General features: G+C 38.0%; 1 protein-coding gene and 1 pseudogene across 2 annotated transcripts; one reads left to right on the forward strand and one right to left on the reverse strand.

Moving 5' to 3' along the window:
* ZNF157 (zinc finger protein 157) lies at nucleotides 1-26,584 on the forward strand. 2 transcript variants are annotated; one of them, XM_059910781.1, is made up of 4 exons: nucleotides 1-82; nucleotides 23,710-23,836; nucleotides 24,130-24,225; nucleotides 25,158-26,584. In XM_059910781.1, the coding sequence occupies exons 1-4, from the start codon at nucleotides 11-13 to the stop codon at nucleotides 26,180-26,182; spliced, it is 1,320 nt and encodes a 439-aa protein (XP_059766764.1). In that variant the 5' UTR covers nucleotides 1-10; the 3' UTR covers nucleotides 26,183-26,584. The 2 variants fall into 2 exon arrangements, with proteins under 2 accessions (XP_059766764.1, XP_059766765.1); XM_059910782.1 differs by lacking the exon at nucleotides 1-82 and having other exon boundaries at nucleotides 23,764-23,836; nucleotides 24,044-24,225.
* Nucleotides 14,028-15,881, reverse strand: LOC132357014 (UBX domain-containing protein 4-like; annotated as a pseudogene).
* Nucleotides 26,585-27,028: the final 444 nt, after the last annotated feature.

Raw genomic sequence — 27,028 nt, forward strand, 5'->3', positions numbered from 1 at the left:
CGGAGTCAACATGCCAGCTAATGGGAAATCACCCCAGAGGTTTCCTGCCCTGGTTCCAGGACAACCTGGCAGATCATTTGAGGTAAGTAAGAGGAGCCTACTTTTTCCCATTTTTTTATCTTTAAAAAATTTTTTAGACAAAAATTTTTATTTTTTAGACAAATTTTGATTTTGAGATAATTGTAGATTCAAATGCAATGTACTGATGTACTGTTTACCCAGTTTCCCCCATCATAGCATCTTGCAAAACCTTGGTATTGATACAGTATCACAACCAGGATATTGACATACAGAACATTTCCTTTACCACAAGGATCTCTCATGTTGCACTTTAATAGTCACACCCACTTCCCTCCTCCCCCTCTCCCTCCTTAACCCCTGGCAACCAATAATCTGTGCTCCAGTTCTATAATTTTGTTATTTCAAGAGTGTTATATATGTAGAATCATACAGTATGTAACCTTTTGGGACTGGCTTTTTTTACTCAGCATAATTCTCTGGAGATTCATCCAGATTGTTGCATATATGAATAGTTTGTTCCTTTTTATTGCTGAATAGCATTCCATGGTATGGATTTACCACAGTTTGCTTAACCAGTCACTAGTTGAAGAACATCTTGGTTGTTTCCAGTTTTTGGCTGTTATGAATAAGGATGCTGTGATTGTGTAAGATTTTTGTATCGAAGGAATGCACGTGAGTGCAATTGCTGGATTGTATGCTAAGAGCATTAAAACAATTAAGTGACCTAATTTTTAGTAGTTCTAGATTTACAGAATAATTGAGATGGTAGTATTAGTGTGGTACATTTGTTACAATTAACCAATATTGATACATTATTATTAATTATAGTCAACAGTTTACGGTAACGTTCACTCTTTGTGTTACACATTCTATGTGTTTTGACAAATACATAATGACATATATCCACCATTACAGTTCATACAGAACAGTTTCATCTGTGCTTTAGCTATTCATTCATCTTTCCTCTCCCCCTGCCTGAAACTCTGGCAACCACACTTTTTTACTGTCTCTATAGCTTTGCCGTTTCTAAAATGTCATATGGTTGGAATCATACAGTCTGTGGCCTTTTCAGATTGGCTTCTTTCACTCAGCAATTTGCATTCAAGTTTCCTCCATGTCTTTTCATGGCTTGATAGCTCATTTATTTTTATCACTGAATAATATTCCATTGTATGGATGTACCACAGTTTGCTTATCCATTCACCTATTGAAGGACACCTTGGTTGTTTCCAGTGTGGGGTGATTATGAATAAAGCTGCTATAAACATGTATGTACAGGTTATGCTGTAGACATCAGTTTTCCATTCATTTGGGTAAATGACTAGGAGTGCAACTGTGGGTCATATGGTAAGACTTTGTAAGAAACTACCAAACTGTCTTCCACAGTTTTTCATCATTTTCATTCTCACCAGCAATGAATGAACATTCTTGTTGCTTCACATCTTTGCCAGGATTTGGTACTGTCAGTTTTTTGAATTTTAACCATTCTAATAAGTGTGTAGTGGTATCTTATTGTTGTTTTAATTTGAAATTCCATAATGAAAAATGATGTTGGACATGGTTTTACATGCTTATTTCCCATCCGTATATTTTCTTTGGTCAAGTGTCTATTCAGATCTTTTGTCCATTTTGTAATGGGGTTGTTTGTTTCTTATTGTTGATTTTTAAGAGTTCTTTGGATATTTTATTTTATTTTATTATTTAAAAAATTTTTAAAAAATATTTATTAGGGGCTTCCCTGATGGCGCAGTGGTTAGGAATCCGCCTGCCAATGCAGGGGACACGGGTTCGTGCCCCAGTCCGGGAAGATCCCACATGCCGCGAAGCGGCTAGGCCCGTGAGCCACAACTACTGAGCCTGCACGTCTAGAGCCTGTGCTCCACAATGGGAGAGGCCGCGACAGTGAGAGGCCCGCGCACCGTGATGAAGAGTGGCCCCCGCTCGCCGCAACTGGAGAAAGCCCTTGCACAGAAACGAAGACCCAACACAGCCAAAAAAAAGAATTTTTTAAAAAAAATTATTTATTTATTTATTTATTTATTGGCTGTGTTGGGTGGGTCTTAGTTGCGGCAGGCGGGATCTTTTGTTGCAGTGCGTGGGTTCTCCGTTGGGGCGCACGGGCTTCCCTCTAGTTGTGGTGTGTGGGCTCCAGAGTGCATGGGCTCTGTAGTTGTGGCACACTGGCTCCAGAGTGCGTGGGCTCAGTAGTTGCAGCACGTGGGCTTAGTTGCTCTGCAGCATGTGGGATCTTAGTTCCCTGACCAGGGATCAAACTGGTGTGCCCTGAATTGCAAGACAGATTCTTAACCACTGGACCACGAGGGAAGTCCCTCTTTGTATATTTTTAAATACAAGTCATTTTATCAGATATGTGTTGTGCAAGTATTTTCTCCTGTTCTGGGCTTGTCTCTTTATTCTCTTAACAGTGTCTTTCACAGAGCAGAATTTTAAAATTTCAATAAAGTCCAACTTGTCAGTTTTCTTTCATGTAACGTACTTTTGGTGTTATATTTTAAAACACTGCCAAACCCAAAGTCACTTAGATTTTCTCCTGTTATTTGCAGAAGTTTTCTTTCTTTTTTTTTGGCCACGCCGTGCAGCTTGTGGGATTTCAGTTCCCTGACCAAGGATTGAACCTGGGCCATAGTAGTGAAAGTCTGGAATCCTAACCACTAGGCCACCAGGGAACTCCCTATATGCAGAAGTTTTATATTTTTGCATTTTGCCTATAAGTGTAAGATCCATTTAGAGTTAATTTTTGTGAAAGTTGTCAGGACTGTGTCTAGATATTTTCTTTTTGCATATGGATATCAAATTGTTTCAACACCATTTATTGAAAAGGCTGTCCTTTCTCCATTGAATCGCTTTTGTTCCTTTGTCAAAGATCAGTTGTCTATATTTGTGTGGGTCTATTTTCTGGCTCTCTATTTGTTGCATTGATAAATTTGTCTATTTTTACCAATACCATACTTTTATTTATTTATTTATTTTTAAATTGAGGTATAATTGACTTACAATATTATATTAGTTTCAGATATACAACATAGTGATTCGATATTTGTATGTATTGTTAAATGATCACCATGGTAAGTCTAGTTGACATCCATCACCATACATAGTTACAGAATTTTTTTTCTTGTGATGAGAACTTTTAAGATTTACTTTCTTAGCAGCTTTCAGATACGCAATATAATATTATTAACTATAGTCACCATGCCTGTACATTACATCCCCATGACTTATTTACTTTTTAACTGGAAGTTTGTACCTTTTGACTGCCTTCACCCATTTTACCCTCTCCTCTTGCCTCTGGCAACCGCCAATCTGTTCTCTATATCTATGAGTTTGTTTTGTTTTGTTTTAGATTCCACATATAAGTGAGATCATACACTATTTGTCTTTCTCTGTCTGATTTATTTCACTTAGCATAATGCCCTCAAGGTCCATCCAAGTTGTTGTAAACAGCAGGATGTCTTTCTTACTCATGGCTGAATAATATTCCATTGTGTATGTGTGTATATCTATATCTCTATCTATCTCACATTTTCTTTATCCATTCATCCATTGGATGGACACTTAGGTTGCTTCCATATCTTGCCTATTGTAAATAATGCTGCAATGAACATGGGAGTGCACATATCTTTTCAAGTTAGTATTTTCATTTTCTTCAGATAAATACTCAGAAGTGGAATTACTGGATCATATGGTAGTTCTATTTTTAATTTTTTGAGGAACTTCCATACTGTTTTCCATAATGGCTGCACCAATTTGCATTCTTACCAACAGTGCACAAGGGTTCTCTTTTCTCTATGTCCTCACCAACAACTGTTACTTGTCATCCTTTTGATAATAGGCATTCTAACAGGTGTGAGGTGATAGCTCACTGTGGTTTTGATTCGCATTTCACTGATGATTAGTGATGTTGAGCATCTTTTCATGTACCTGTTGGCCATTGCTATGTCTTCTTTGGAGAAATGTCTATTCAGATCCTCTGTCCATTTTTAAATTGGATTGTTTTTTGCTATTGAGCTGTATGAGTTCTTTATATATTTTGGATATTAACACCTTGTCAGATATACAATTTGCAAATATTTTCTCCCATTCAGTAGGTTGCCTTTTCATTTTGTTGATGGTTTCCTTTGCTGTGCAGAAGCATTTTAGTTTGATGTAGTCCCACTTGTTTATTTTTGCTTTTATTGCCTTTGCTTTTGGAGTCAGATCCAAAATAATCATTGCTAAGACTGATGTCAAGGAACTTACTGCCCATGCTTTCTATGAGTTTTATGGTTTCAGGTCTTACATTCAACTCTTTAATTCATTTTGAGTTAATTTTTTATATGGTGTAAGATAGTAATGCAGTTTCATTTTTTGCATGTGGCTGTCCAGTTTTCCCAACGCCATTTTTTGGAGATATTGTCCTTTTCCCATTGTATATTCTTGGATCCTTTGTCATAAATTAATTGACCATATATGCATGGGTTTATTTCTGGGCTCTTTATTCTGTTCTGTTGTTGTTTGTGTCTGTTTTTATGCCAATACCATACTGGGTTTTTTTTCACTAAATTTATTTATTTATTTTTATTTTTATCTTTTTAATTGAAGTATAGTTGATTTAAAATGTTGTATTAGTTTCAGTGTACAGCACAGTGATTCAGTTATATATATATACATAATTTTTTAGATTCTTTTCCCTTATTGGTTATTACAAAATATTGAGTATAGTTCCCTGTGCTATACAGTAGGTCCTTGTTGGTTGGTTATCTATTTTTTTTTAATTGATTTTTTTTTTTTTTAGAGCTCCTGATTTATTTATTTATTTATTTATTTATTTATTTATTTATTTGGCTGTGTTGGGTCTTTGTTTCTATGCGAGGGCTTTCTCTAGTTGTGGCAAGCGGGGGCCACTCTTCATCGCGGTGCACGGGCCTTTCACTGTCGCGGCCTCTCTTGTTGCAGGGCACAGGCTCCAGACGTGCAGGCTCAGTAGTTGTGGCTCACGGGCCTAGTTGCTCCGCGGCATGTGGGATCCTCCCAGACCAGGGCTCGAACCTGTGTCCCCTGCATTGGCAGGCAGACTCTCAACCACTGTGCCACCAGGGAAGCCCCGGTTATCTATTTTATATAGATAGTAGTGTGTATATGTTAATCCCAAACTCCTAATTTATCCCTTTTCCCTTTCCCCTTTGGTAAAGGGGAGGTAACCATAAGTAACCATAAGGTAACCATAAGTTTGTTTTATGTGTCTGTGAGTCTGTTTCTGTTTTGTAAATAAGTTCATTTGTATCTGTCTTTTTTTGTTTTTTGGCTGTGCCACCAGGCTTGCGGGATCTCAGTTCTCCCACCAGGGATTGAACCCAGGCCACAGCAGTGAAAGCGCTGAATCCTAACCACTAGGCCACCAGGGAACTCCCTGTATCTTTTTTTAGATTCCACATATAAGTGATATCATAAGATATTTGTCTTCGTCTGGCTTACTTCACTTAGTATGATAATCTCCAGGTCCATCTATGTTGCTGCAAATGGCATTATCTGATTCTTTTTTATGGATGAGTAATATTCCATTGTATATATATACCACATCTTCTTTATCCATTCTTCTGTCGATGGACATTTAGGTTGCTTCCATGTCTTGGCTATTGTAAATAGTGCTGCAGTGAACATTGGGGTGCATGTAACTTTTTGAGTTATAGTTTTCTCCCATACTGTTTTGATTACTGTAGCTTTGTAATATATAGTTGACCTTTGAACAACACAGGTTTGAACTGTGTGGATCCACTTATATGTGGATTATTTTCAATAGTAAATACTACAGTACTACACGATCTACAGTTGGTTGAATCTGTGGATACAGAGAAACTGGGGATAAGGAGGAACCAAGTATATGGTGGGCCAACTATAAGTTATACGTGGACTTTCAACTGCTCAGAGGGTCAATGCCCCTAATCCTGCATTGTTCAAGGGTTTTAAATCAGATAGTGTAATGCCTCCAGCTTTGTTCTTCTTTCTCAAGATTGCTAGTGTGTTGCAGTATTTAACTTACTGCAAGAAGTGAACTTACTGCAAATAAGTAAACAGCAATTTAACTTACTGCAACTTTTAGTTTTGTTAGGGTTATACTTAAGTGTTTCATACTTCTGAGTAATTATCAATGGTTTCATATTTTTTATTTTGGAGTCCACGTTTTCATTGCTAACATATAGAAAAACACTTGGTTTTTGTGTGTTTTTCTATGCTTTCTATGACCTTTTCATCTGGAAATAGAGACAGTTTAATTTCTTCCTTTTTATTCTGTATGCCTTTCATTTCCATTTCTTGCCTTATTGTAATGGTTAGAACTTCCAGCACTATGTTGAATAAGAGTCGTGCGAATAGACATCCTTGCCTTGCTCTTGTTCTTCAGTCTTTTATCGTGAAGTATAATGTTAGCTGTAGTTTTGTTTTAGATGCTGTTTATCAAATTGAGGGTGTTACTCTGTATTTCTATTTCTATTCTGGTTTTTGCAGGAATGAGTGTTGGATTTCTTCAAGTGCTTTTTCTATATTGATTGATACAATCATGTGATTTTTAAAATCCTGTTAACATGGTGGAGTATATGGATTGATTTTTGAATATTGAACCTGTCTTGCATCCCTGGAATAAACCCTAATTGGTCATGGTATATAATTCCTTGAATATATTAATGAATTATAGTTGCTAATATTTTGTCAAGAAATTTTGCCTCTATATTCATGAGTGATATTGGTGTGTAGTTTTCTTTTTTATACTATATTCATCCAGTTTTGTAATCAGGGAATGTGTTAGTTTCATGTGGTTGCTGCAACAAATTACCACAAACTTGGTGGCTTAAAACAGCAGAAATTTATTCTCTCATAGTTCTAAAGGCCAGAAATCCAAAATAAGCATCACTGGGCGAAAATCAAGGTGTTGACAGGGCTTTACTCCCTGCAGAGGCTCTGGGGGAGAATCTGTTTCTTGCCTCTTCCAGCTTTTGGGGGCTGCAGCTATTCCTTGGATTGTTACTTCATCTCTTCATTCTTCATGGCCAGCATCTTCAAATATCTCTCTACTGTCTTCACATCACTGCCTCTGTGTGCGTCAAATCTTCTTTTGCCTCCCTCTTGTAAGGATACATGTGATCACATTTAGAACCCACCTGGATAATACAAGATACTCTCCTTATCGGAAGATCCTTAATCACATCTGCAAAGACCTTTTTATTTTTGCCATGTAAGGTGATATTCATAGATTCCAAGGATTAGGATGTGGATATCTTTGGGGGGCCCCTTTTCACCTATCCTAGGAAAATACTAGCCTCATAGAATGAGTTTGAAAGAATTACCTCCTCTTCTGTTTCCTGTAAGAGATTATGTAATTGTGTTAATTCTTCGTTAAAAGTTTGGTAAAATTCTCCAGGGAAACCATCTGGCCAGAGATATCTTTTTTTGGGTGAGTTTTATTTTTTATTTTTAAAAACTTTTATTGGAGTATAGTTGATTTAAAATGTTGTGTTAGTTTCTGCTGTACAGCAAAGTGAATCAGTTATACATATACATATATCCATTCTTTTTAGATTCTTTTATGAGTTTTAAATTATGGATAAATTTTCCTTAATAGTACAGGGCTACTTATCTATTTCATATTGGATGACTTGTGGTCGTTTGTGGTTTTTGAAGAATTGGTTCATTTCATCTAAGTTATAAGTGTAGAATTGTTCATAGTAATTTCTCTTTTGATGTCCGCTGGGTCTGTAGTGATATTCTTTGTTTCATTCCTGATATTGGTAATTTGTGTCCTCTCTCTTTTTTTTTTGTCAGTCTTACTAAAAGTTTATCAATTTTATTGATATTTTCAAAGAACCAGCTCTTTGTTTCATTGATTTTTATCTATTGTTTTTCTGTTCAGCTTCATTAATTTCTGTTCTTTTCTATTATTTTCTTCCCTCTCTGTGCTCTGGGTTTATTTTGGTCTTTTTTTCTTTATTTTTAAATTGAAATATAATTGGCATATAACATTATGTAAGTTTAAAGTGACAATGTGTTGCGAGTTCCCTGGTGGCCTAGTGGTTAGGATTCCAGGCTTTCACTGCTGCAGCCTGGGTTCAATCCCTGATGGGGGGGAGCTGAGATCCCGCAAGCTGTCCTGTGCAGCCAAAAAAAAAACAAGTGACAATGTGTTGACTTGATACATTTATATATTGCAATATGATTATCCCTGTAGCATTAGCAAACACCTCAATCACATCACATAATTATCATTTCTTTTTTGTGGCAGTAACAGTTAAGATCTAGTCTCTTAGCAACTTTGTATAATACAGTATTGTTGACTATAATCACTATTCTGTGCATTAGCTCTCTTGGACTTATTTATCTACTAGTTCCAAGTTTGTACTCTTAACTTATCCTCAATATGGTCTTTTTTTCTAGGTTTTTGGTGTGGGACCTTAAATCTTTGATTTGAGACTTTCCTCTTTCAAATGTATGCATTTAGTGCTGTATATTTTCCTCTCAGCAATGCTTTAGATGTGTTCCACAAATTGTAAATATGTATTTTTTTCATTTTCATTCAGTTCATTGTATTTTTTGGATTTCCTTTGAGACTTCCTCTTTGAACCATGGATTATTTAGAAGTGTGTTGTTTCATTTCTAAGTGTATGGAAATTTTCTTGTTATCTTTCTGTTATTGATTTCTAGTTTGATTCCCGTGTAATCAGAAAAAATAACTTGTATAATTTCAATTCTTCTAAAATTGTTGGGGTTTGTTTTACGGCCCAAGATATGCTATATGTTCCATGGACACTTGAAAGGAATGTGTGTTCTGCTGTTGTTGGGTGGTGTGTTCTGTAAGTGTCAGTTAGATCCTGTTGGGTCATTGTGTTGTTGAGAATGCTCATTTTCTGTTTAGCTGTTCTGTAAATTGTTGAGAGAAGGGGTGTTGAAGTTTCCAACTATAATTTGTCTACTTCTCCTTTCAGTTTTATCAGCTTTTGCTTCTGTATTTGCTGCATACACATTTAGAATTGCTTTGTTTTTCTTGATGGATTGACTTTTTTATCATTATATATCTCTCTCTGTGTCTGGTAAATTTTTTTTCTAAATTCTAATTTATCTGATATTAATATAGCTACTCATGCGTCTAGCTTTATTGAGGTATAGTGGACAATACTTCTGCTTTCTTTTAATTAATGTTTGCATGATATATCTTTTTCCATACTTTTTCCTTCAACCTGCCTATATCGCTATATTTGAAGTGACTTTCTTTTAGATACCATACAGTTGAGTCATGTTTTTAATCCTTTCTATGAGTCTCTGTCTTTTACTTGGTGTAGTTAGACCATTCACATTTAATGAAATTAATGATATGTTAGGCCTACATTTACTATTTTTCTTTTCTGTTTGTTCTCTCTGCTTTGTTTTCTGTTTTATTTTTCCCTGTCTTCCTACCAGTTTCTTGAGCATATTTTAGAATTCCATTTTGATTTACGTATAGTGTTTTTGAGTGTATTTCTTTGTATAGCTCATTTAATGGTTGCTCTAGATATTACATTATATACACATAACTTATCATTGTCTATTGCTGTCATCGTTTTGCCAGTTTGAGTGAAATGTAGAAACCTTGCCTCCCTTTAATCCCCTTTGCAGTCTCCTGTTTATCATTGTCTTAAATATCTTGTCTACATACATTTAGAACCAGATCAAACAGTGTTAAAATTTTTTCCTTTAATTGTCAAACGTAATTTAAAAACTCCAGAGGGGAAGGAAAGTCTATTGCACTTACCCACATTTTCATTTACTGTATTCTTTCTTACTTTGTGGTGTTCCAATATTCTATATTTTATCTTTCATTTTCTGTTTAGGGAATTTCCTTTAGCCATTCTTTTAAGGTAAGTCTGCTGGTGACAAATTCTATTAGTTTTCCTTCATCTGAGAATGTCTTTATTTCTCCTTCATTCCTGAAGGATATTTCATTAGGTATAGGATTCTGTGTTGACAGTTCTTTTCTTTCAGCACTTGAAAAATGTTATGCTACCTCCTATGGCATCTGTGGTTTCTGATGTGAAATCTGCTGTCATTCACATTGTTTTGTAAGGTGTTGTTTCTCTCTCATGGCTTTCAGTGCATATATTTTATTTTATTTTTATTTTTTTAAAGATTGATTTATTATTTATTTAATTAATTTATTTATTTTTGACTGTGTCGGGTCTTAGTTGCAGCACGTGGGATCTTCGTTGAGGCAAGTGAGATCTTTTGTTGTGGGGCGCAGGCTCTTCGTTGTGGCGCGTGGGCTTTCTCTAGCTGTGGCGTGTGGGTTTTCTCTTCTCTAGTTGTGGCACACAGGCTCCAGGGTGCGTGGGTTCTGTAGTTGTGGCGCACTGGTTCCAGAACACATGGGCCCTGTAGTTTGTGGCATGCAGGCTCTAGCTGAGATGCACGAGCTCAGTAGTTGTGGCACGTGGGCTTAGTTGCCCCACGGCATGTGGGATCTTAGTTCCCTGACCAGGGATCGAACCCATGTTCCCTGCATTGCAAGGTGGATTCTTTACCACTGGACCACCAGGGAAGTCCCTCAGTACATATATTTTAATCTTTAGTTTTCAGAAGTTTAAGGATGTGTCTTGGTGTGGCTTTCTTTTGTTTTATCCTATTTGTGGTTTGCTCTGTTTCTTGAATCTGTAAATTTATGTCTTTCACCAAATTGGGACGTTTTCAGCCATTATTTCTTCGTGTACTTTTTAAGCCCCATCCTCTTTCTCCTTTCCTTTTTGTGTTCTGATAACATGAATGTTGGTTCTTTTGCTATAGTCCCACAGGTCCCTGAGGCAGTATTTTTCCAGTTAATTTTGTCCGGGTAATTTCTATTCTTCTGTGTTCCATTTCACTGAGTCTTTCCTCTGTCCCCTCTGTTCTGTTGTTGAGGCCATCCATTGAGGTTTTTTTGTGGTTTTTTTTGGTTTGTTTTTTATTTATTTTTTGGCTGTGTTGGGTCTTCGTTGCTGTGCGTGGGCTTTCTCTAGTTGTGGCGAGTGGGGGCTACTCTTCGTTGCTGTGCGAGGGCTTCTCATTGCAATGGCTTCTCTTGCTGCAGAGCACAGGCTCTAGGCACACAGGCTTCAGTAGTTGTGGCATGCAGGCCTCAGTAGTTGTGGCTCGTGGGCTCTAGAGCGCAGGCTCAGTAGTTGTGGTGCATGGGCTTAGGTGCTCCGTGGCATGTGGGATCTTCCCAGACCAGGGCTCGAACCCACATCCCCTGCGTTGGCAGGCGGATTCTTAACCATTGCGCCACCAGGGAAGCCCCCACCCATTGAGTTTTTAATTTTAGTTATTGTGTTTGTTAGGTCTAAAATTTCAATTTGGGTCTTTTTTTAAAAATAATTAATTAATTAATTTTTTTATGGCTGTATTGGGTCTTCGTTTCTGTGCGAGGGCTTTCTCTAGTTGCGGCAAGCGGGGCCACTCTTCATCGCGGTGCGCGGGCCTCTCACTATCGCGGCCTCTCTTGTTGCGGAGCACAGGCTCCAGACGCGCAGGCTCAGCAATTGTGGCTCACGGGCCTAGTCGCTCCGCGGCATGTGGGATCTTCCCAGACCAGGGCTCGAACCCACGTCCCCTGCATTGGCAGGCAGACTCTCAACCACTGCGCCACCAGGGAAGCCCATTTCGGTCTTTTTTATATCTTCTATTTTTTTCCTGAGACATGCTCACTGAAGCGTTTTTGTGATGACTGATTCAAAATCTTTGCTGGATAATTATCTCTGTTATGTCAGTCTTGATACCTATTGATTTTTTTTTCATTCAGTTTGAGATTTTTCTGGTTCTTGATATGAGTGATTGTCAATTGAAACCTAGGCATTTTTGGTATTATGCTATGAGAATCTTGTTCTTATTTAAACCTGTTTTAGCTGGCTTCCTCTGACTTCACTCCAGCTGGGGAAGAGAGGGTGTCACCTCATTAGTGCCAAGTGGCACTATATATATATACACCACATCTTCTTTATCCATTCATCTGTTGATGGATACAGCGTGCTTCTGTGTCTTGACTATTGTAAATAGTGCTGCTATGAACATTAGGGTGCGTGTATTTTTTTGAATTAGAACTTTGTTTTGTATATGGTGTTCAGAGTTTTTAGTCATACTTAGCAGGAGGAATGGGGAAAAGTATATTTACTCTATTTTCCCAGAAGCAGAAATCAGCCTAGTTCTTAAGAGAGAAAAAAAATACAGAGCTCATTTCCAGTTCAGATTAAAATTACAGAACTTTTACTTCTTTGCTATTATACTTACATATGTTTTTTTGGTGGAGGTGTTATAATGACATTAACACAATTACTTTCTTGGTTTATCCTATAATATAAAAAATAATGGCAAATGAAGTAAAACTAATAAGAATGGTTACCTTTTCTAAAAAAAAGAAACATTGGGAGTGTTAGATAAATATTTTTCCACGTCCAGAAACAATTTTCTACATAATTTTAGTGGTTACATAGCACTCCATCCTTTGAGCACTTGCAATGGTGGTAAGTTTTCATTATAATTGACAATTTGATGGTGAAACTCCTTGATTTGTTTCTTTACGTACATCTATGATTATTTGTTAAAGATATTTTTTGGGAAATTGAATTTTTGTGTCACAGGAGAGGGTTCACTAAATTGTAAGGAATTCAGTGGATGACAGTGAAAAATCTTCCTCTTCACACTAAATGGTAATACTGTTTGGAGGCTGATGATTCTGGGCAATGCATGGCAACTTTTTCCTGATCAGTGCTGTACCCCTCTCCAGCTCTTCCTTCCCAGATCTTCCAAAAAAGTTAGAGATGGCCACATCTCCAGCCAGTTTTTATTTGTTCATTTATTTACTTATTAATTTTGTTTTCCTGTGGTTTTTAGGGAGCTTCTAAGTATAAATAGACAAATATTAGGATAAAAGGAAGGGAAATAAAAAGAAGAAAATATCAAAACAAGTTTTAGAATGTAGGCATGTTGGTCAACAATCCTACACAATTAGAAACTTCGAAGTCTAGATTTATCTCTGATATTCTGGGATGACATAACAGAGTTAGAAGTCCAATCAAACACATGAATTTCAATGTCCCCACAGAGAAATCGATAATTCCTCTATAGTAAAGATTTCCTGATACTTGAGAGTTAAGAAATCTTTTGATGGATCTTCATATGGATGATGGAAACAGTATCTTCAATCACAACTTTGTCATAAATGCTATTACAGGACTCCTATGGCTTTTTCTCTTTTTGAAAATATTTTTTTCATTCAGTGTTTAAGTAAGATTAAAACCTATAAGATTTTGCTTACAGTTAATGAGTGATAAGAGAAAGGGTGAACATAAATTATCCTCTGATTGGGTAATTAAAATGCATCTGACCCAAAGTCAAGTTACTCAGTGATATACCAGTTACTTTGTGTGGGCTTAAGAGTTTTTGACCAAAATACTTCTAAACAAAACATGCCATCTGAGAGCATAGGGATACTGGGTACATAAAATACTACATAAGAAAGTTGATGGAAGGTAGTTGTGTCAGACCTTTAGATTCTTTTTTTTAAAATTGAAGTATAGTTGATTTACAATGTTGTGTTAGTTTCTGATGCACAGCAAAGTGATTCAGTTATACATACATACATACATACATACATATATATATATATATATATATATGCTTTTTCATTATCGGTTACTACAAGATATTGAATATAGTTCCCTTTGCTATACAGTAGGACCTTATTTATCTATTTTATATATAAGACCTTTAGATTCTTTAGGCTTCTAACAGTTGGTTGCCATATGCAGGGACTTTGCAACCAGTTCGTCGTTATTTTCTCTCTTGACTTTTCTGAGTTACAGTTTTAACCCACACCCACTAAGCAGGATTAAAGAGACACTTTAAAATAAAGATTAGTTGGAAAACATAAAGCAATCCTACATCCCAGTAGAATTTTAGTTGAATTAAATTGTAAGAGAAGTGCAATGATTATTGCACATATTGTTCTAGTCTCACTACATCTGTTGAATAGAATTTGCATTCCAAGTGTTTTCATCTTCACCATCATTGAGTCCTTAATCTGTCTCTCTTCCTTTTTGAAGTCTTCCCCATGCTTTTCTGATACTCCTTTCTGGCTGGTTCTCTTTTTTTCTGAGTTGCTAGATGGTGCACAATTTGAGGGTTCTGATGATGTTGTTATCAAAGAAGTCTGTGCAGGAGGAGCATTACCAAATAAGAAATTGCTAATCAATGTCCAGATGACGTGGCATGGATAAAGTACCATCCCCAACAGTGTCCAAATGTCTCCCCTGGAAGAGTGCACCATGGATGTAGTTGGTCTTTCTGCCTGTGCAGTAAACTGCAATGCTTTTTCTCAAGGAGCATCCAGAGGGAACTGATTTATAAAGGAAGAACCATCAAGAAGACAGAATTGAATTATTGCAACAATGTTTCTTTCTCTAGCATAAGATTCCCTCTTGAATTCCACTTTTGCCTGTTGTCAGCAACGTTCCATTCATGATGCCCAAAGACATCAAGAGAGCTACCGCTTTTTGCAATTCAGACATAGCTTACTTTTTTTCAGGCCCTTATACAAATATGGCCTTCTTTTTGGGTCATTTTATAGAGAGGAGCTAGCAATATTTGCAGATGTGGACCATGCATCCTGCAAAATCCACGTAACCCGATCATGGGCTGTGTTTCTTCTTAGTACCAAAAGTAGGCAACAACAGTTCATTTTTTGTTGCCTGTGGAATGTCACGTGTGGCTCCTGCTAAGGGTATTCCTAAGAATTTCATCATTTGAGTGGGCCCTTAGATTTTTGTTGGATTTATCAACTAGCTTCTGTTGATCATATGTGTCACTATTGCATTTAAGTCAGTCCTAGCTCAATCTTCAGTTTCCAATATTATGATATCATCAATGTAGTATATTATTATACTTGGGACCTGCATTAAGTCTAAATCCCTTCTAACCAAATTATGACAGTTGAAGTATGACAGCTGGTGAATTCAAATAACATTTTGGCAGTACAGTAAATGTAAATTAGGATCCTTCCCACATGAAAGCAAACTGTAGTTGACTCTTCCTATATTGAGATAGGGAAAAAAGCATTTGCAGGATCAGTCACTGAGAACCAGTCTCCTTTAGCTTCCTGTATTTTTCCACTGTTGAAACCATATCAGGAAGTACTGATGCTGTTAGGTGATACTAATTTATTTAAGCCTTGATGATCTGCTGTTAGTCTCCCTGAGCCATCCGCCTTTTTCATGGGCCACTCAGGGCTATTCTAAGAGAATTTGTTGGACCAGCACTCCAGCTTCTAACATGTCATTAATTAAAATGGTAACTTTTTTTGTCCAACACATTTTCTACACTGCTTCAAAATAACAACTTGTATGAGCTTGGGCAATTATAAAGGTTCTCATTTATCATGTGCAATTAATACTGGCCAAGGGATGAACTTATATTCCTCTTGTTTTACAATACTACGTAGGAGAAGTATTCCCCAGTCAGACATAAATATCCATCTCAGGAATACATTTAGATGAAGGAGATGCACTTCACATAAAGTCTATTCAAATATTCCCATTTTCATGCAGATTTTCACCTTAATTCCATCAACTGTTGCATCCCTATATCCTTTTTTTTTTTTTTTTTTTTTAAGGTTTCTCTATCTATCTATCTATCTATCTATCTATTTATTTATTTATTTATTTATTTTATTTATGGCTGTGTTGGGTCTTCGTTTCCGTGCGAGGGCTTTCTCTAGTTGTGGCAAGCGGGGGGCCACTCTTCATCGCGGTGCGCGGGCCTCTCACTATCGTGGCCTCTCCCGTTGCGGAGCACAGGCTCCAGACGCGCCGGCTCAGCAATTGTGGCTCACGGGCTCAGTTGCTCCACGGCATGTGGGATCTTCCCAGACCAGGGCTCGAACCCATGTGCCCTGCATTAGCAGGCGGATTCTCAACCACAGCACCACCAGGGAAGCCCCCTATATCCTTTTAATCTAACTGTGGCCCCTGTTAGGACTTGACCAACAGATTTTGGAATCACAGTGCATTATTCTTACATGTCAAAGAGTCCCAGGAAACTTTCTTCTCTGCCCTCTGGCCATTTACCCACATATGTGCATATGGCCTTTGGGTACTCAGCTGGGTGTTGAGCCTGGCTGGAGACTAAGATAAACCTTGAGTCCATACTGATAGTAAATGTATGAACAAGGGAGAAAGGAAAGCTCTTCCTTAAGGTCTAATGGCAACTAGTAATGTGGAAAGAATGATGGAGTTAGAAAAATAACCTTTTGCAACCATTCTAGTTAGTAATAATTAAGCCAAGCAAGAATCATTGATGGATGCCAAAGCTATTGGATGAAAGTTTAATGAGGAACAACACATTTACATAGTTTCAAGGTATGTTCCTACACATTGCTCATTAATTACATAGGGAAAATTGGTAACTTTACAATGGAGAAACCTGACGGACACTACCTTAACTAAATGATCAGAAACATAAAAATTTTAATTTGAAGAGTCCTCATAATCTCATCTTCTGGAGATAACCAGTCTTAACAGTTCAGTAAATATCCCTCAGGAATTCTGAAGTTTTTCTGGATATGACTGTCTGATTGATTGTTCCAGAGACATTTGTTGAGACGAGTATCCTTTCCCCACTGAATATTCTTTTTTTTTTTAACATCTTTATTGGAGTGTAATTGCTTTACAATGTTGTGTTAGTTTCTGCTATATAACAAAGTGAATCAGCAATACGTATACATATATCCCCATATCTCCTCCCTCTTGCGTCTCCCTCCCACCCTCCCTATCCCACCCCTCGAGGTGGTCACAAAGCACCGAGCTGATCTCCTTGTGCTATGCGTCTGCTTCCCACTAGCTATCTATTTTACATTTGGTAGTGTATATATGTCCATGCCACTCTCTCACTTTGTCCCAGCTTACCCTTCCCCCTCCCCATGTCCTCAAGTCCATTCTCTGGTAGGTCTGCATCTTTATTCCCGTCTTGCCCCTAGGTTCTTCATGACCTTTTTTTTTTTTTTTTTTTTTAGATTCCATATATATGTGTTAGCATAAAGTATTTGTTTTTCTCTTTCTGACTTACTTCACTCTGTATGACAGACTCTAGGTCGATCCTCCTCACTACAAATAACTCAATTTCGTTTATTTTTATGGCTGAGTAATATTCCATTGTATATATGTGCCACATCTTCTTTATCCATTCATCTGTCCATGGACACTTAGGTTGCTTCCATGTCCTGGCTACTGTAAATAGTGCTGCAATGAACATTGTGGTACATGACTCTTTTTGAATTATGGTTTTCTCAGGGTATATGCCCAGTAGTGGGATTGCTGGGTTGTATGGTAGTCCTATTTTTAGTTTTTTAAGGAACCTCCATACTGTTCTCCATAGTGGCTGTATCAATTTACATTCCCACCAACAGTGCAAGAGGGTTCCCTTTTCTCCACACCCTCTCCAGCATTTATTGTTTGTAGATCTTTTGATGATGGCCATTCTGACTGGTGTGAGGTGATACCTCATTGTAGTTTTGATTTGCATTTCTAATGATCAGTGCTGTTGAGCATCCTTTCATGTGTCTGTTAGGACATCTGTGTGTCTTCTTTGGAGAAATATCTATTTAGGTCTTCTGCCCATTTTTGGATTGGGTTGTTTGTTTTTTTGATATTGAGCTGCATGAGCTGCCTGTATATTTTGGAGATTAATCCTTTGTCAGTTGCTTCGTTTGCAAATATTTTCTCCCATTCTGAGGGTTGTCTTTTCGTCTTGTTTATGGTTTCCTTTGCTGTGCAAAAGCTTTAAAGTTTCATTAGGTCCCATTTGTTTATTTTTGTTTTTATTTCCATTTCTCTAGGAGGTCCCTACTGAATATTCTTGACACCTTTGTCAGACATCAATTGATCATATATGTGTGAATCTATTTCTAAACTCTATTTTGTCTCATGGATATCTTTTTTATAAAATTTATTTATTTATTTTGGCTGCACCAGCTCTTAGTTGCGGAACGCAGGATCTTTGTTCCGGCATGTGGGATCTTTGTTCCGGCATGCAGGATCTTTTTTTTTTTTTTTTTTTTTTTTTTTAGTTGTGACATGTGGACTTAGTTGCAGCATGCATGTGGGATCTAGTTCCCCGACCAGGGATTGAACCTGGGCCCCCTGCATTGGGAGCGTGGAGTCTTACCCACTGGACCACCAGGGAAGTCCCTCTCATGTATATCTTTACAAAAATACTACACTGTTTTGAAAACTGTAGCTTTATAAGTCTTCAAATGAGGTAATGTCAGTCCTCTAACTTTTTTCTTCTTATTCAAAATTGCTCTGACTAGTCTAAGTCTTGTGGTTTTATTTCTATATTAATTTTAGAATCAGCTTGTCCATTTTTAGTTCTTAAATTTCTTTATTGATTGTGATCAGTGTTGCTTGTAATATTTCAATTTTAAGGAACTTACTGAGATTGTTTTCTTTGTGCCCTAGTATATGATCAAGTTTTGTGAATGTTCCATGTACACCTGAGAAAAAGTATATTCTGTATGATCTGGGTATAGTGTTTCTTTCTTTTGTTCTTTCCTTCTCTCTCCCTTCCTTCCTCCCTCCCTCCCTCCCTCCCTTTTTCTCTCTCTTTAAAAGTCTCCCATTAGAGAAAGCTTCTATTTCTTCTTCTATCTCTGTAGTTTTCAGCTTATGTAGGCTTTTGCTGTGTTACTTTGTGCATAGATATTTACAAATATCTTTATTGTTATATCTTCATTGTGAACAGGGCTTGTAACATTACGAAGTATCCTACTTTATCTTGTATAATTGCTTTTGGAATTCTACTCTGTCTGGTATCAGGATTTCAATCCCTGCTTTTATATTGTTTTCATTTGTTAAATCTTTGTCCATCTTTTTAACTTTAGCCTTTTTGAAAGACCATTTTAAGCATGTCTCTTGTATACAGCATTGTGTTGGGTTCTGCTTTACAAGGCAATGTGAAAACCTTTTTTTTTTTTTAATTTTATTTATTTATTTATTTTTTGGCTGTGTTGGGTCTTCGTTTCTGTGCGAGGGCTTTCTCTAGTTGCGGCAAGCGGGGGCCACTCTTCATCGCGGTGCGCGGGCCTCTCACTGTCGTGGCCTCTCTTGTTGCGGAGCACAGGCTCCAGATGCGCAGGCTCAGTAATTGTGGCTCACGGGCCCAGTTGCTCCGCGGCATGTGGGATCTTCCCAGACCAGGGCTCGAACCCGTGTCCCCTGCATTGGCAGGCAGATTCTCAACCACTGAGCCACCAGCGAAGCCCGAAAACCTTTTTCTCTTAATAGAGGAAGTAAGCCCATTCACATTTATTTGTATTTCTGTTTGGTAATATAAATAATACAAATATGTTCTCAGTTCTCTCATTTTATCTTATGATGTAATTACTGTGTGTATTTGTTATATTTACTGTGTTTCTTTTTCTATTGAGTGTTTCCTCTAAACTTTTTTTTGGTAGTTAGGAAGACTTGTATTTTTATGCTGGTGGTTACCTTTGTGTTAATCCTTTTTATAGTACTCTTAGTCAACCCTTTTATCTTTCTTTTTGTTTACATATTTATTTATAAAATTGTATATATTTAAGGTGTACAGCATGATGATTTGATATACATATACATAGTGAAATGATTCCTACAGTTAAGCTAATTAACATATCATCTCCTTACATAGTTACCATTTTTTGTGTGTGATGAGTGCACCTGAAATTTACTCTCTTAGAATATTTCCATTGTTCAATACAGTGTTAAGTATAGTCATCATGCTTGTATATTAGATCTCTAGACTTTATTCATCCTACATAAATGTAATTTTATAATCTTTGACCAACATCTCTCCTCATTTCCCCCATACACTTGGTAACCACCATTCTACTCTTTGCTTCTGAGTTTGACTTTTTAATTTTTTTTTTAGATTCCACATATTAGTGAGATCATACAATATTTGTCTTCCTGTCTGACTTATTTCACTTAGCATAATGTCCTCCAGGTTCATCCATGTTGTTGCAAATGGCAGGATTTCCTTCTTTCTCATGGCTGAATACTACTCCACTCTATATATACCAGACCTTTTTTATCCATTCATCCACTGATGGACACCTAGGTTATTTCCATATATTGGCTATTGCAAATAATGTTGCAATGAATATGGGAGTGCAGATACCTATTCGGGGTAGTGATTTCATTTCCTTTGGATATATACCCAGAAGCAGGACCACTGGATCATACAGTAGTTCTAGTTTTAATTACTTGAGAAATCTTCACATTGTTTTCCATAATGGCTTTACCAATTTACCTTTTTAAAATTAATCTTTTACCATCTAATTTGTCTCTCATCTGTTACCTATACAGCAGTAAATGATCTTATTCAGTTTCCCCCTTTTTCTTTCTCTTCTCCTCCCATATTTTAGTTGTATTTTTTCTACTTTGTCAGGACACTTAATGTTTATACATTATCCTTCAACCCATGACCCCAGCCTTATTTTAGTCTTAGCTTTACCGTTAAATATATGAAATGCTTACTGTCAGTCCTTTTGCCAGAATTTTCCCATTCACTGTTTTTGGTTGAAGCTCATTGTTTAGTATAGTGCTATCCACTAACACTTCCTTCAGTGTTGGGAATGTTCTGTATCTGTGCTGTCCAGTACTGTCCAGTACTGTAACCAGCCACATGTGGCTACTGAGCACTGGAAATGTGCCTAGTGTGACTGAGGAACTGAATTTTTAATTTTATTCCATTTTAATTCATCAAAATTTAAACTCAGATAGCCACATGTGGTTAGTGGCTACCATATTAAACAGTGCAGCTCTAGCAAATTCCTTAGGAAGGGCACACATATTCTGGCCTATTCAAAACTTTTTCTGATGGCCTTGATACTTGAAGGGTATCTTGGCTGGATATAATTTCCTTTATTTGTACTTTCTTTCCTTAAGTTTCTTGAATGTGCTGTTCTACTATTGCCTTGCTTTCTACATTGTTTTTGAGAAATTGATGCCGATCTAATTCTTTTGCCTGGAGGCCCTGAGGAATATTTTTCTTTGCCTTTAAATTCTAATAGTTTTAATTAGGATATATCTCAGAGTTGATTGTTCCAAGTCAATTTTCCTTGGTATCCAGTGGGCCCTTTGATTGTGTTGAGGTTTGTTTTATGATCCAGTATATGGTCTAGCTTGGTGAATATTCCATGTGTACTTGAAGAAACAGTTAATCTCAGTTTTTGAGTGAAATGTTCTACAATTCATTGGATAATTGGTGGTGTTCAGTTTTTCTGTATCCTTGTTGATTTTCACTCATCACTAAAAGAGGTGATGAAAGTTGGCAGCCGTATTTGTGGATTGTCCCATTTCTTCTTTCAGTTTTGCTTCATGTATTTTGAAGCTATATTGTTAGGGCAATCTCCCCCACACCCCTGTTCCCAGGGCTTCCCCATCTTGGTCCTCTAGCTGGACAGTTGGGGCTTTCATCTCCATCCTGGCACTCACTTTCTGCAACTAGGTTTACCCTTGGGGCCAAGTGGTGAGAGGTTAGAAAAAAGGCAATGGGGATCCTTCCCATACTCTTCAGACCACTATTCCTCTGGCCAAAGAAGAGGATTCCTCTCCCTTAGAGTTTGAGGGGCCTGCTGCTGCAAGGTTGCATCTTTGGCACTGGGATTTACTTTGGGGCAGGACTGCATGAGAAAGAAAAGAGGCTTTTTCTCATTTTCTCTGTCCCACAAGATCCCCTCCCACCCCCTTTCAGTCTTCATGTCATATTGGTGTACCTGCTGACTCTGTATTTGATGCCTCTCTCAAGCTCTGTGTTCTCCTAGCCACCCAGTTTATTCTGGTGGCTTCAGCTAGTGCTGAAATGCTACTGTCTCTCAATCCTTCATCTATCCTAGCCTCCTCTCACAGATCCAGCATCATATATGCACCTTCCAGCTGGATGTCTCTATCAGTATGTGACATAAACACTCCAGCTCAGGTCCAAGATCTATCTCAATTTCCCCTTCTGCCAACCCACTGTCTTTCCTGTTTTGCTACTCTCAATATTGTGGCACCAGCCTCAACCCAGCTGTTCATGCTTTTATCCTGGGAGTAATATTCTCTCCCTTTCTCCTACTTGACAGTACTTCTGTATAACTTATAAATCTAACTATATTGTGTGAAGGTCAGAAAATATTCTGATCATATAAAGAGTCAAGTATTTTGGAGATTGATGATCTACAGAAAAAAAAAAAGGTGAAAATCCCTCCACTGTCTGCCCCTGAATATCTCTCTAGCCCTTTATCTCATCACAGCCCAAAGCACTGTTTTCCTGTCATACTGTGCTATTTGTAGTTCTGTAAATCACCATGTGTGTTTCATGTCTTCCTGCCTTTTCTCATACTACTGCCCCATATTCGTGAGGGAGATTATATTCTTGTTTGAGGATTCAAAGCTCTACCTCCCCAGTAACACAAGGTGGAATCTTATTCCATCCCTTGTGAAAGCCCATTGCACCCTGTACACATGTCCAGCATAGCTCCTGTAACATCTCATCACAGGTGTGTGTTCACATACAGTCATACCTCCGAAATATTGGAGGTTTGGTTCCAGACCACTGCAATAAAGAAAATATCTCAATAAAGCGAGACACATGAATTTTTTGGTTTCCCGGTGCATATAAAAGTTACATTGGCATTATACTGTAGTCTATTAAGTGTGTAATAACATTATGTTTAAAAAAACCAATGTACATCCCTTAATTAAAAAATACTTTATTGCTTAAAAATGCCAACCATCATCTGACAATACAGGGTTGCCACAAACCTTCAATTTGTAAAAAACGTGATATCTGTGAAGCACAATAAAGTGAAGCGCAGTAAAACACGGCATGCCTGTGCAAGTCTCCTTATTGGGGTACGAGCTCCTTGAGAGCAGGCACTCTATCTTTGTTTCCCCAGCAATTGGGACAGGTCCAGGCACAGAGTGTTAACTCAGTAGTCAGTGGTCTTTTCTCCATGAATTGAAAAATTAATACACTAGCAGGACTGTTCTGTGTTTTCTTCCCCCAAAGTATAGTATCAAGCAAGACAGGGTCAGGTTTCCAGTGCCAGCTAAAAATTGTCACTTGCTATCTGCCTCTACAAGGATGAAGTCACTAGCCACTGCAGTCGCTGACCTTCAACATACCCTGAAAGGAGTTCAGGGTGGAGATCAGGAATGAGGTACTCTGTGCTCTGGGAAAAACTGGCAGAGCAGGCCTTCAGATAGTTAGATATTTTCAGGAGAAAATTTTCTGAACTCAATTTCTTGCATCTTCTCATATCTAGCAAAGCACTAAAACCATTAACAGAAACATCTGCTCCTTCTGACTAGCAGCAACCTTCTACCAAGATGTGTGCTTAATTGCATGTACCTCCTTCACCAAAATCACATATATACTGACCTCCCCCCTTGCCTCTTCGGAGCAGTTCCTCAGAGCTATCTGAGAGGCTGTCTCCTGAGCTATCGTCTTCATTTTGCCCCAAATAAAACTTAACCCACAACTCTCACGTTGTGCTTTTTTTTTTTCAGTTGACACCAGTGTAGCTTTTTCTAGTCAACTGTCAAAAGTGCTCTATTGAAAGAATTAGTTCCCACACATCTTTTCCATGTGTCCCATTCTGATCATTGCAGATTGTTGTTACAGGGATCTGTGTCATTTGAAGACGTGGCTGTGGATTTTACCCGACAGGAGTGGTACAGACTGGACCCTGCCCAGAGGACCATGCACAAGGATGTGATGCTGGAGAACTACAGCAACCTGGCATCAGTGGGTGAGGATTATTGTCCATGTAACTCCTGGTAGCATGTGTTTCCTTTCTTGGTTGCTGTAACCTGGGCAGCCTTTGTAGAGTTCAGTAATACTTTAGTTCTAGATTCAAGGGGTCACAGATGATTTATCAGTTTGGGGCACCAGGAAGAGTGTGTGTGTTCTCGCTTCCCCCAATGAAAGGTTTCAATGGGCGCCCTTCCTTGTGCAGCTCATGAAGATGCACCTTTCTCCTCCATCAGAGGCCCTAAAGCTCAGACAACTTGGCCCACGTCCTGTGCCATTTCCCATTAACAGGCCTCTGCGTGGCCAAACCAGAGATGATCTTCAAGTTGGAGCGAGGGGAAGAACTGTGGATATTAGAGGAGGAATCCTCAGGCCATGGTTACCCAGGTGAGTGAGCAAGAACTAGGCATATGGAAAATAGGGGAAATAAGAGCTCAGGAATTCAGGTCAAAGGTTAAGTTTGTGCAGTGTTTTTCAGGAATCTCTTTTCACAGGCCCTTGCTCTTTGAAAATGACCGGAGGACAAAGGTCTATATGCTTTAGATACCTAAATCCTACATCCCAATATCCTACTCACACTTAAGTGCTCTCTCCTATTTTATCTCAATCTTTGTAGTCATTTACCACTCTTATCTTTCCCTGCCTGCCTCAGCTTAGGCATTTATTCTTAGCTAGTCTGTCTCTCTTTAGTATTCTCAATTGCCTTCCTTCCTTCCATTGCCTTGGATGCCTTCTGTTGTCAAGCAATCGTTCATACATTCATTTAGTCATCTACCAAATCTTAAATGAGGTCAACTATATGCTGGTCACATTCTAGGTGTGGGGATCCAGTAGTGAATAAAGTAATATCTCTGTTCTCCTGGAGCTTGCAGTCTAATGAGGGAAAGAGACCAGAAACAAACAAGTACATGGTGTTTGGTGGTGAAAAGAAAATCAATTCAAGATAAGAATAGACAGTGATGGGGTTTGTGCTTTTGGGGAATGTGGTCAGAGAAGACTCTTTGGGGAAGTTAACATTAGTGCACCAACATCAGTGAAGTGAGAGAGACAGAGCCATGTGGAATTTTAGTATTCTGAGCAGAGAGAACAGTAAGTGCCAAGCCTAGTCTGAGCAATATATCATAGGAACAGCAAAGATGCTGGTGTGGCTTAAGTGTGGGTGGTGAGAGTGTTAAGAGGTGATATCAGAGAGTTAGCTGGGGGCTAAATTATGTAGAATTTTTATAGGCTTTGTTAAGCATTTTAATTTTACACTGTGACAAGGGAAAACCTATGTTGGGTTTTGAGTGAGAGTGATATGATCTGATTTGTTTTTAAAGGCTCTCTCTCACTGCTGTGTGCCAACAATTCTGTTGGGGGTAATGCCCTCAGTCATGATAATGACCTTCAGCATCAGAAGATTCAAACTTTGGATCAAACTGTTGAATATGGGAAAGCCTTCTACAAGAGAACAGGCTTTGTTGGACATAAAAGAACACGCACAGGAGAGAAAAACTTTGAATGTCATGAATGTGGGAAAACCTACTGCAGGAAATCAAATCTTATTGAACATCTGAGAATACACACAGGCGAGAGACCCTATAAATGTGGTGAATGTGCAAAAACCTTTAGTGCAAGATCATACCTCATTGCTCATCAGAAAACTCACACAGGGGAGAAGCCCTTTGAATGTAATGAATGTGGAAAATCTTTTGGCAGGAAGTCACAACTCATTCTGCATTGGAGAACACACACAGGAGAGAGACCCTATGAATGCACTGAGTGTGGGAAAACCTTTTCTGAGAAGGCAACCCTCATGATTCATCAGAGAACTCACACAGGGGAGAAACCCTATGAATGTGGCGAATGTGGGAAAACATTTCGTGTTAAGATATCCCTTACTCAACACCAGAGAACTCACACAGGGGAGAAACCCTATGAATGTGGTGATTGTGGGAAAAACTTTCGTGCAAAAAAATCCCTAAACCAACATCAAAGAATTCACACAGGCGAGAAACCCTATAAATGTGGTGAATGTGGGAAATGCTTCAGAATGAAGATGACTCTCAATAATCACCAGAGAACTCATACAGGTGAAAAACCCTATCAGTGTAACGAATGTGGGAAATCTTTCAGGGTGCACTCATCTCTCGGAATACATCAGCGAATTCACACAGGAGAGAAACCTTATGAATGTAATAAATGCGGTAATGCCTTCTATGTCAAAGCACGCCTCATTGAACATCAGAGAATGCATTCAGGAGAGAAACCCTATGAATGTAGTGAATGTGGAAAAATCTTCAGTATGAAGAAATCCCTGTGTCAACATCGGAGAACTCACATAGGAGAGAAACTTTATGAATGAAGTGAATGCAGAAATGCCTTCTATGTGCAAGTATGCCTCATTGACAGAGGAGAGAGACCCTTTGAATGTCAAGAATGTGGGAAAGCCTTCTGCCAGAAAGCACTTCTCACAGAACATCAGATAACTCACTTAGGCCAGCCCTTGCCTTGTACTATGGAGAAAGCTTCTCTAAGAAGATTCCCCTCATCATTTGACCAAGCCCTTTGGGCCATCTGATTACTGGTGCACACAGAGTGCACTTGTAACAATTTGGCTCTTACATTGGTGTGAAAATTGTCCTGATCCCCTTAGGGAGTGGCTCACTGTTGTTTTCATTTCATTTGGATTTTCCTAATTAGTGGTGAGGTTAAACATTGGCTTACCTGTTGACTGGCCATTTGTTTTATTTCATCTGTGCAATGACTGTTCATATCCTTTGCTCATTGTTTTCTAATGGGCTGTTTATCTTTTACTTCTTGGTTTAAATGTTGTTTTTCTTGTTTTTTTTTAATATATGAAAATATAAAAATCATTTTTCAGTCATGTGTGTTGCAAATATCTCCCCTCAGACTGTGACTGGTTCTTTAATTTTTTTAACTCTTTTCTTCTGCTGAGGTTTTATGTTTTCATATTATTGGTTTCAAGATGATAATATTCTCCTATACTTTCCTCTAAAGTGAAGGTTTCACTTTCAACATTTAGAATTTTAATCTACCCTAAATTTTTTCTGTGTAATATGAAGTCTACAATATATAATGCTGCATTTCTTTTAAATACTTTACATCAGTGGTATCACACTATTTTAAAACTTATGCAACTTGCTTTTTTTCATGAAATGTTACATTTCCAAGATCTATCCATGTTGAT

Source organism: Balaenoptera ricei, chromosome X (assembly GCF_028023285.1).
Source record: "Balaenoptera ricei isolate mBalRic1 chromosome X, mBalRic1.hap2, whole genome shotgun sequence".
NCBI classification, from domain to species: Eukaryota; Metazoa; Chordata; class Mammalia; order Artiodactyla; family Balaenopteridae; genus Balaenoptera; species Balaenoptera ricei.